This window comes from Amblyraja radiata, chromosome 6, assembly GCF_010909765.2.
Source record: "Amblyraja radiata isolate CabotCenter1 chromosome 6, sAmbRad1.1.pri, whole genome shotgun sequence".
In the NCBI taxonomy this organism is placed as follows: Eukaryota; Metazoa; Chordata; class Chondrichthyes; order Rajiformes; family Rajidae; genus Amblyraja; species Amblyraja radiata.
In genome coordinates, this window is record NC_045961.1 from 87,495,222 (window position 1) to 87,506,781 (window position 11,560).

The 11,560-nt window shown below is 47.3% G+C and overlaps 1 protein-coding gene across 1 annotated transcript in view; it reads left to right on the forward strand.

Moving 5' to 3' along the window:
* The window catches only part of gas6 (growth arrest specific 6), a 72,323-nt gene extending 62,937 nt beyond the window's left edge, over positions 1-9,386 (forward strand). The window contains exons 22-26 of the mRNA XM_033023444.1: positions 2,584-2,733; positions 3,892-4,069; positions 5,747-5,898; positions 6,640-6,871; positions 8,790-9,386. Of these exons, the coding sequence (XP_032879335.1) occupies positions 2,584-2,733; positions 3,892-4,069; positions 5,747-5,898; positions 6,640-6,871; positions 8,790-8,932 (855 nt within the window). The 3' untranslated portion in view covers positions 8,933-9,386. The remainder of the gene's footprint in view (positions 1-2,583; positions 2,734-3,891; positions 4,070-5,746; positions 5,899-6,639; positions 6,872-8,789) is intronic.
* The last annotated feature ends 2,174 nt before the right edge of the window (positions 9,387-11,560 follow it).

The following is an 11,560-nucleotide window of genomic DNA, read 5'->3' on the forward strand; positions in this document are numbered from 1 at the left end:
TGACAGAGGGGTTCAGGCACAGTCAACTGGGAGAGTGTGGGCACAATGGTGTTGAATGCAGAGCTAAAATCCACAAACAACATACTTGCATACTGTAGGACCCCTGGCAGTCTAAGTGCTGGAGGATGAAGTGCAGGCCCAGATTGACTGATATTTTGGCCCAGTATGCAAACTGCAGTGGGTCCAGCAGAGGGTGTGTGATATTTTTCAGGTAGGTCAGCACGTCTTTCAAAGGGTCTTCATGATTACAGAGGTCAGTACGACAGGCCTGTCGTCATTAAGACCAGCAATCTTTGGCTTTTTGGGTACAGGAACACTAGTGGAGACTTTGAAGCAGGCAGGGACAGTGCAGGCTTGCAGGGACTGATTCGAAATGTCTGTGTAGACTGGTGTCAGTTGTTTGGGACAGAGCCTGAGGCTAGAGGGGAAAACATTGTCCAGTCCTATAGATTTATGGCTTTTCTGTCTCCTGAATAGCTTTTCGAATTCCTCAATATTTATTGTTAGTGATGGAGAAATGGCCAGACTGATGTTGGGCGGCAAGGAGGGGGAGGGTAGTGGATGAGGGCCCAGTCATTGCAGACTGGAGTCAGGCTGTAAGTAGGTGTGAAGTGGTGATTGGGGAGAAGAGGGTGGGGCGGAGGGGAGAGTGGAGTTACGGGGCTATGTTTCTGTCTATCGAACCTGCTGTAGAACTCGTGTTCAAGAAGGAACTGCAGATGTTGGAAAATCGAAGGTACACAAAAATGCTGGAGAAAGTTACCTATTTCCTTCGTGAAGAAGGGTTTCGGCCCGAAACATCACCTATTTCCTTCGCTCCATAGATGCTGCTGCACCTGCTGTAGAACTCGTTCAGGTCATTGGTCAGCTGACGAATTGGTCAGGTGGTTTTCCTCTTGTAGTTGGTGATTTCTTACAAGCCCTTCCACACTGAAGATGAGTCGTTAGCTGAGAACTTGCTCCTCAACTTCTCAGAGTACCTTTCCTTGGCAGCTCTGATTCCTCCTCTCAGCTTGTACTTGGCCTGCCTGTAGAGGTCTGTAGGCCCCGCTCCTGTAGGCCTCCTCTTTAGGCTAGTGGAGCTGTCTGAGTTCTGCTGTAAACCAGGGCTTGTCGTTGTTGAACCTGACCCGGGTCCTAGTGGGAATGCAACTGTCCTCGCAAAGGCTGACATATGATGTCACAGTGTCTGTATATGCATCGAGGCTTGTGGTTGCTTCCCTGGACACATTCCAATCAGCGCAGTCAAAGCAGGACTGTAGGTTTTCAACACCATCGCTTGTCCACTTTTTCATTGTTCTGACCACAGGCTTAGTAGATTTTAGTTTCTGCCTGCAGGTCGGAAAAAGGTGAACTGAGCAATGATCAGAGAGTCTTAGAACCGCATGGGGAACAGAGCGATATGCGTTCTTGATTGTAGTATAACAATGATCCAGTGTTCTCTCCCCTCTGGTGGGGTGGGTAACATGATGTCTGTATTTTGGAAGCTCTCAGCTGAGATTAGCCTTGTTAAAATCTCCCAAAACAATGACCATGGAGTCCGGGAGGTCACTCTCTACTCTCATTATCTGGTCAGCGAGTTGCGTTTGCGCCTCACGTACGCAGGCTTGGGGAGGGGAATGTAATCTCCAGCGAGAATAAAAGGTAAATTCCCTCGGAGAATAAAAGGGTTTACAATTTTAAAAAAGAGTCCAGATTAGGCAAACAGAAGTTAGACAGTACCGTGATGTCGCTGCACAAGCCCTGGTTAGTATAGAAGCATATTACCCCGTGTCTTGATTTCCCCGCTGCCTCCGCTTTGCGGTCCGCTCTGTGTGGTTGAAAGCCAGCCAGTTGCAGCGCGTTGTCCGGGGTCGACTCACACAGCCAGGTCTCGGCGAGGCACAGGGCAGCGGCTCGAGAGAAGTCCGTGTTTGTTTGGCACAGGAGTTGCAGTTCGTCCACTTTGTTGTGGAGAGAACTTAGATTTGCCAGGATTACTCAGGAGCGGTGTGCGTAATCCCCGTCGCCGGAGTCAGGCGAGTGCTCCAGAGCGCTTCCCCCGGGTCCTCCTCCGTCGCAAGACGTTGAACACAGCCACAGCCTCGCCGACAAGTATGTCCAAATAATCCAGCGAGTGAGAGAAATGCGGAACAGTGTTTGGAGGTACGGAATATCTGATGTTAATGAGTACCTCTCTCATGAAAGTGATCTTTGTGGGATTTTACACAGATCACACAAATGAACAAAGACAGACAAAACAGCAAGGAGCAGTACAGCGTGGCAGCCATTGTCAGCACCGGTCATCCTGGTTGAGTGGACCAAGGATAAGGACCCATAGGCAGGATTGAACCCGGGTCTCTGGCGCTGTACCTCAATAAGGAGTTTTTTAGATGACCTGGGTTATGAGGGCATTTTTGAAATATAATTTTCTTTGTTAGAGCTGCTCGGTTATTGATTATGTCCAATTATTGCCAATGGTTATGGGGAACAATTTATACTTGCGCCTGCACCACACACACAAACCACCCCCTTGTTAAAGGGTCTGTGTCGGCCGGGTTTCACTTTGCAGTTTCTAAAGCAAGAAAATGTTTTCTGTTCCAGATTTCCGTCGAAGAATCGACGAACAGCTTAATTGTGAAAGTTGCTCGAGAGGCAGTGATGAATATTAACATCCCCCAGGGCCTGTTCATGAAGATCCTCGGATTGTTTCAGATAGACATCACTGTCGGAGGCCTCTTTCAAGAAGGTCCTGTTGTTCAACAGGTGGGTTACTTTGCGTGGTATATTTCCTAATGATTAGGCTGTGGTTTGTTTCATTTTCAGACTGTGCAAGTCACATTATCTATGTGGGGTGGGAGATTGCAACCTTCACTTGGTCTGCCCTGTTTCGACGAATGCAATCAACCCGGCGTGCACAATCAAATAAGATCAAATTGAACAAGTTGTCCTACAACTTTAGGCTGTGCACGCCATACGCAAGAAGAAGACGTTATCTATGTGACCAATGCCACCTCTGGGGCAGGTTGCATGTGTTGTGCTGGGGTGGGGGGGGGGGGAGGCGAGTACACGCTAGAATTTAGAAGATTGAGGGGGGATCTTGTAGAAACTTCCAAAATTCTTAAGGGGTTGGACAGGCGAGATGCAGGAAGATTATTCCCGATGTTGGGGGAGTCCAGAACTAGGGGTCACAGTTTAAGGATAAGAGGGAAGTCTTTTAGGACCGAGATGAGAAAATCATTTTTTACACAGAGAGTGGTGAATCTGTGGAATTCTCTGCCACAGAAGGTAGTTGAGGCCAGTTCATTGGCTATATTTAAGAGGGAGTTAGATGTGGCCCTTGTGGCTAAAGGGATCAGGGGGTATGGAGAGAAGGCAGGGATGGGATACTGAATTGGATGATCAGCCATGATCATATTGAATGGCGGTGCAGGCTCGAAGGGCTGAATGGCCTACTCCTGCACCTATTTTCTATGTTTCTATGAGTCGGGGTCGCGTGTGCTGTGCGGGATGCAGTCGCGTGAGATCAGGAGAGTCACGTGTGCTTTTGGGGGGTGGTGGGGGACAGTCACGTGTGCTGTATGGGGTGGTGGGGTTGGTCACGTGTGCTGTGTAGGGTTGGTCACGTGTGCTGTGTAGGGTTGGTCACGTGTGCTGTGAGAGGGGGGGGGGGGGGGTGTCACGTGTACTGTCCAAAGTAGGGAATTACGTGTGCCGTGCTTTGTGGGGGGGAGTTGTGTGTACAGCCCAGGGGAAATCAAACATGCTATGGTGGTGTTGGTCGAGCCCCATGTCATTACGCTGGCTGAGTGTTTTACCTCTCCCCGTGCCATGGTGGGTGGGTATTTCAGGCAGGTTTGAAGTCGGTAAGAGTGGCTCACCTTTGATCATTGACTGGCTCGGATCTGATTGGTCCTGCTCCAGATTAACCCCAGACTGGACGCCTGCCTACGAGGATGGAATTGGATGAACAGCGAGGACACGATAAGGGAGACCATCGAACATGAGGAAAGAATGCAGTGTTTCTCCGAGATAGAGGAGGGCTCCTACTACCCTGGACACGGCTCAGCCTCATTTTCCCTGAATTACGGTAGGCGTACTCCCCTTCTCTGGAGTTTTATCAGGATCTCAATATCACACATATCCATATGGATTAGGAGCAGGAATAGTGCACTCAGCCCCCATACCTTCTGCCATTCAGAGAAACATAGATACATAGAAAATAGGTGCAGGAGTAGGCCATTCGGCCCTTCGAGCCTGCACCACCATTCAATATGATCATGGCTGATCATCCAACTCGGTATCCTGTACCTGCCTTCTCTCCATACCCCCTGATCCCTTTAGCCACAAGGGCCACATCTAACTCCCTCTTAAATATAGCCAATGAACTGGCCTCAACTACTTTCTGTAGCAGAGAGTTCCAGAGATTTACCACTCTCTGTGTGAAAAATGTTTTTTCTCATCTTGGTCCTAAAGGATTTCCCCTTTATCCTTAAACTGTGACCCCTTGTCCTGGACTTCCCCAACATCGGGAACAATCTTCCTGCATCTAGCCTGTCCAACCCCTTAAGAATTTTGTAAGTTTCTATAAGATCATAGCGAGTACAAGCCGAGTCTATCCAGTCTTTCTTCATATGAAAGTCCCGACATCCCAGGAATCAGTCTGGTGAACCTTCTCTGTACTCCCTCTATGGCAAGAATGTCTTTCCTCAGATTTGGAGACCAAAACTGTACACAATACTCCAGGTGTGGTCTCACCAATGCCCTGTACAACTGCAGTAGAACCTCCCTGCTCCTATACTCAAATTCAGTGATGTAATATCTAATCTGACTGTAGCTCAACCTAGCCGTCCTGTCTATCCACGGTAATCTTGCAACCCTGACCCTGGCGATGTAGGTATGACACAGAGAATTAGCTAATATCTTTAATTTTAATGCAATAAAACCAGTTTTCTCCCTTTTGATTCTCGGTCCTAATCTGTACTCTTTTTGTGACACCCTTGGATCTCGATTTTTAGTCAATTCAATTCCAGTTTTAGTCCAAATGAGTAGGAAAGAACTGCAGATGCTGGTTTACACCGAAGATCGACACAAATTGCCGGAGTAACTCAGCGGGACAGACAGCATCTCTGGACAGAAGGAATGGTCGATGTTTCGGGTCGGGTCAAGTCTGAAGAATGGTCTCGACTCGAAACGTCACCCATTCCTTCTCTGCAGAGATGCTGCCTGTCCCGCTGAGTTACTCCAGCATTTTGTGTCTATCTCCAGTTTTGGTCCACCCTTCCAAAAGTTACACTTTGCTGCCTACTTTATAAACCCTTGCTGTCTACGAGCTTTGGGCCGGAGCTATTCCGCTAAACATTCCACTGAAAGGCTGCTTCCACTGGTGGGAGAGTCTCGGACTAGTCATCATATCATAGCCTCAGACTTAAAGGATATTCATTTAGGAAGTTGATGAGAATTTTTTTAGTCAGGGGATGGTGAACCTGTGGAATCAATGGATATTTTTTAAAGCAGAGATAGATAGTCTTTTTAAAGCAGAGATAGATTAGTACGGGTGTCAGGGGTTATGGGGAGAAGGCAGGAGAATGGGTTTAGGAGGGAGAGACAGATCAGCCATAATTGAATGGCAGAGTAGACTTGGCCTAATTCTGCTCCTATTACTTACTTATGACTTTGCTACATACTTTATTAACTCTTGCTTTCTATGAAGTTTGAGCCAGAGGTATTCCGCTACAAATGACTGACCGCTCTCTTTCAACTGCAGATCACCCACGGGGCAAGGACGATGGAGGCTGGGCGGTGAACATTGGTCTCTCCATCCGCCCGTCTCAAGACACAGGGGTGTTAGTTGCCTTGGTAAACGGAAGCAGTGTCCCACTGTCCCTGGCCATCATGGATGTGAGCCCCACCGTACAGGTAACCACGGCCAATTGGGGTTGGAAGGTCACGGGATGGAGGCCACTTTTAAAATTCTGCTCCACAAGACACTCGTGAATGAATCTCTTCATAGATACATAGAAAATAGGTGCAGGAGTAGGCCATTCGGCCCTTCGAGCCTGCACCATCATTCAATATGATCATGGCTGATCATCCAACTCAGTATCCTGTACCTGCCTTCTCTCCATACCGCCTGATCCCTTTAGCCACAAGGGCCACATCTAACTCCCTCTTAAATATAGCCAATGAACTGGCCTCAACTACCCTCTGTGGCAGAGAATTCCACAGATTCACCACTCTCTGTGTGAATTTTTTTTTTCTCATCTCGGTCTTAAAGGATTTCCCCCTTATCCTTAAGCTGTGACCCCTTGTCCTGGACTTCCCCAACATCGGGAACAATCTTCCTGCATCTAGCCTGTCCAACCCCTTAAGAATTTTGTAAGTTTCTATAAGATCCCACCTCAATCTCCTAAATTCTAGCGAGTATAAGCCGAGTCTATCCAGTCTTTCTTCATATGAAAGTCCTGACATCCCAGGAATCAGTCTGGTGAACCTTCTCTGTACTCCCTCTATGGCAAGAATGTCCTTCCTCAGATTTGGAGACCAAAACTGTACGCAATACTCCAGGTGTGGTCTCACCAAGACCCTATACAACTGCAGTAGAACCTCCCTGCTCCTATACTCAAATCCTTTTTTGCAAATGGTTTATTGTCTACTCAGGGTATTGTGTTAGCTATCGAGAACGAGGTGGTTTACAGACTAGACCAGTTGCCAGTGTGCGCTGGTGACAAGCTGCCGATTCAGCTCATTGCCACAGAAGATCGGATCGTCTTGGAGTCTTCAGGGGTGACCGGGTACAGCCCTTTGGCAATGCCGCAACTTGCTGAGCGTCTTGCCACCCTCGACCTGTACATGCGCCAGTCGGTGCTGACCTACGTGGGTGGAGTACCAGGTAAGACATTTAACCCATTCAAAGCCCAGTGCATCTCTCCAGCCTATATTACTGTAACTCCGGCGCCTAATGTTTCAACACCACGGTGTCGGCTTTGAAAAAAGGGAATATCCAACGTCAATGTTGTGACCTGTCGCCCTGTAGTTCCAGACCTTCTACCATTCTGCAATGCTATTGTACTTCAATTGGAAACAGCTGATTACCCTCCAGGTCATCCTGTCAGGCCACCTTATATTTCATTGATAAATCACGTATCGCAGACAGCATCTGGCAGGGGATGCAAAAGGACACAAAGTGCTGGAGTAAATTAGAAAGTCTGACAGCGGTCTCTGGGGAACATGGATTAGTGATGTTTCGGGCCGAGACCCTTCTTCAGACTCTTTATGTAACTATTTGTTTTTTCAGCACTTTCTGTCCTTTTGTGTATTAATCAGCAGCTGCAGTTCTTTGTTTCAACATCTGGCATAAGATGACTATTCCAAGACCCTCTTGTTATCACACCTTCCCCTGCCAATAAGGTGTTCCTGAGGTCTTCTGTTGCAGGCCCTGATTTCTTCTGACCTTTTCTCTCCTCCAGTTTATTTCTCCCCCACCCCCAGCTCTATTTTCAGTCAGAAGGAGGGTTCTGACCCAAAACGTCACATATTCTTTATCTCCAGAGAAGCTGCCTGACCTGCTAAATTACTCCAGCATTTTGTGTCTATTCCCAGTCCACAGCAGTTCTTGCCTTGCACATCCATAATCTGCCTCCAAACAGGTGGTCTGGTGTTCAAAATGACACCAAGTGTTGGAAGAACTCAGCAGGTCCGGCAGCATCTCTGGAGAACTTGGATAGGTGACGTTTTATGTTGAGACCCTTCCTCAGACTTGATGTTCATTGTCTTATGATTCTTATGGCTGGGGATGCTTCTGGGGTTTCTGATGGGGACTTGATGAGCAAATGGATTTCTCCCACAGCTATTAGTTCTGTGCCAGAGCAAGTGATGCAGAGTTAGGAGAAGGAGAGACACCAGGGCATCTCCAGAGGCAGTAGGCCAGGCTCCCAAAGGTTAATAACTCGGGTTGCAGTGGGAGTGTTAGCAGTGTACAGAGATTTAGGTCCATATAATAATGTTCATATAAAATATGTTTCATATAATATATAATATATATATATGATATGTTTATATGTATACAATATATAATATGTCCATATAATAGGGTATAAGGCCTATTTGGCCAAGTTTGAATGTTTCATCTCTTGCTGTTGTCTGATCCTGACCTAGTGGTCATTATCCCACAATATAGGGGGCGGCATGGTGGCACAGCAGTAGAGTTGCTGCCTGATGCCCCTGTCCCACTTAGGAAGCCTGAACGGAAACCTCTGGAGACTTTGCGCCCCACCCAAGGTTTCCGTGTGGTTCCCGGAGGTTTTTGTCAGTCTCCCTACCTGCTTCCACTACCTGCAACCTCCGGCAACCACCTGCAACCTCCGGGAACCGCACGGAAACCTTGGGCGGGGCGCAAAGTCTCCAGAGGTTTCCGTTCAGGTTTCCTAAGTGGGACAGGGGCATTACAGCGCCAGAGCACTGGCTTTGATCCGGACTACAGGTGCTGTCTGTACAGAGTTTTTACGTTCTCCCCGTGACCGCATCGGTTTCCTCCCAACACACTCAACAACTTACAGGTTTGTAGGTCAATTGGCTTCGGTAAAGATTGTAAATTGTCCCTAGTGTATAGGATAGTGCCAGTGCATGGGGATCGCTGGTCGGCGTGGACTCGGTGGGCTGAACGGCCCGTTTCTGAACCATATAACGAAACGAAACTAAGATAAAATACAATAAAATAATATAAAATCTTGGCCGTAGGTAAACCCATAATGTTGCATTGTCGCATTAAACTGTCAGTAGTACCCAAGGTCTCTTTGTTTTATTGCCAGATGTTCCAATGACGGCTGCACCGGTTACTGCCTTCTACCAAGGCTGCATGGACGTCCGCATCAACAACCAAGTCCTGGACCTGGATGAGGCTCAATACAAACACAATGATATCAGCTCGCACTCCTGCCCTCTGCCGAATTAGCCAACGGCAATGCCTTCTTCATCCTGAGCATCTGCTGAATCAATAATACGTCTTGGATGTCCCTGTGCTCCATTGACTGGGCTCTCTCCTTGTATGCCTGGGATGTGGGAGAGGAGAAGCAGTACAAAGCAGTAAAGATGTTGAAATGCCAAAGTGTGTGACCATGCTCGCGTCTCTGCAGGTTGCACGTGTTTAATTGCAAGCGATTTTTAACCATGGAAAGCATATTCCATTAACTGGGAAGCTGAGTTGGGAGGGGTGGATCGATGCTGGATAGCCCATTACAATATTGGCACATTGATCATGGAGATTTGCTCAGCCTAGTGCCTTTATATACAATACTGTGCTATATCCTCTGTAAACACCTGTAAACATTGTATGATATTTCAATGCATCCGAAAGATGCTTCACATAATGAAAGAATACTTGCCTAAAATGTGCTCAGATCATTGGTTATCTGCTTCATGTGTGAATTTGTTAGTTTTAGGAGTGAAATCCATCCTGTTAATAGGAGTGGCATTAGATAAACTGGGATTGTTTTCTTTGGTGTGTAGTAGGCAAAGGGGTGGCCTTATTGAATTGTACAAGATCATGCGGGGCATGAATAATATGAATGCTCACACGTGTATGTCACCTAAAATGACACAATTCCACGTTTGCATCCTGGTGGCATGAACATTGAATTCTCACAATTCTGTTAGCCCTTGCTGTCTCCTCCCCTTCCCAGCTCTCCCTCAGCCCTCGGGCTCCTCCTCCTCCTTTTTCCTTTCTTCTCCCTGCCCCCCCCCCCCCACCCCCTATCAGTCTGAAGAAGGGTTTCGGCCCGAAACGTTGCCTGTTTCCTTCGCTCCTTAGATGATGCTGCACCCGCTGAGTTTCTCCAGCATTTTTGTGTACCTTCCACGTTTATACCGTTGGGTTATAAGCTACCCAGATGAAATATGAGGTGGTGTTCTTCCAATTTTGGTGAGGACTCACTCTGGCAATAGAGGAGGCCTGGGAACAGAAAGGTCAGTATGGGAATGGGAAGGGGAGTTAAATTAGTTAGCAGCTAGGAGATTCAGCATGCCTTGGCAGACCGAGCGTAAATATTTAACAAAACAGCAGCCAAGCTATACTTGGTCTTGTCCTGTGATCTGCAGTTCCTTGTATCTCATGTCTGAAAGGCCAGTGGAAATGGCATGTATGTATGAATGATACTTTATTGTCATATATGACAGGTCACAGTGATATTCTTTGTTTTGCATACCCAAGGTATGCAAAGAGACGTCACATAAAGGGCACCGACATACAAGAATTAGAGCAACAACGGGAGAAATGAAAGGTAGAAGGAGAGAGCGGGGGGAGTGAGACTCCTTTCACAGAGCCAGCATGGGTGCAACGCCTCAGTGTAAAGATTTCCTCAGCGTGCGCGTTACTGCAGAAACAGCCTCCGGGCAGCAGGTGGCAGTGCGAGCCCCGGGTTGCTGCAGGGCTAAAGCTTCACAATACTGCCTGTCGGCCGGCGAAACCAGGGGTCAGATTAAACAATAATCCATTTTAAAATCCCACTTTTGAAATAACAATCTTGTTTTAAGGATTGTATGATTTAAGGAGAATGTTTACCCCGGCACGGAGTCGCGCAGCAATCAGCTGGGCTCCAGGTTAGATTATTAGTGGAAAGCACCATCAAGCGTTGAATTTGCCAGAGGGGAGAGGTGGCTAATCAGTAGAGAACCCGAACAAATAAGCGAGTTCGGTATTTCAACTGCTCATGCCCAGGTCAAAGGTCACTTGGGAAAAACATTCTCACCAGCTGAGCTGCTGCATGTGTACGGACCTGCGTATTAATTTCAATTAATTAGGCTTGTATTCACTGGAGTTTAGAAGGATGAGGGGGATCTTATAGAAACATATAAAATTATAAAAGGACTGGACAAGCTAGATGCAGGAAAAATGTTCCCAATGTTGGGCGAGTCCAGAACCAGGGGCCACAGGCTTAGAATAAAGGGGAGGTCATTTAAGACTGAGGTGAGAAAAAACGTTTTCACCCAGAGAGTTGTGAATCTATGGAATTCCCTGCCACAGAGGGCAGTGGAGGCCAAATCACTGGATGGATTTAAGAGAGTTAGATAGAGCTCTAGAGGTTAGTGGAGTCGAGGGATATGGGGAGAAGGCAGGCACGGGTTATTGATAGGGGACGATCAGCCATGATCACAATGAATGGCGGTGCTGGCTCGAAGGGCCGAATGGCCTCCTCCTGCACCTATTTTCTATGTTTCTATGTCTAATGAGATTTTTAATAAATGTATCTGTCAAATATGTCAACAGTGGGTCACAGCGTATTGCAGGCTGCACAAATCCACAATTGTATCTATTTAAATTATTGACTCAATACAGCACCAGCCTTGAAAACACAAGAATGCCTGGAATCAACCTGTCAATTATCAAATCCCTGGCATTAGCCTCACAGCCATCAACATTTGATATCGATTGATTTACACGAATTACAAGTTGTGTGGTCTACCAATTATGAGAATTTGCAGCCATTGAACCACAGCCAAACTAGAGGCTTCACTCAGGAGTGGGTCGCAGCTCCCCAGCTGACAGGACCTGTTCTCGCTCTCTTTGAAGGAGACGCTGCTCGCC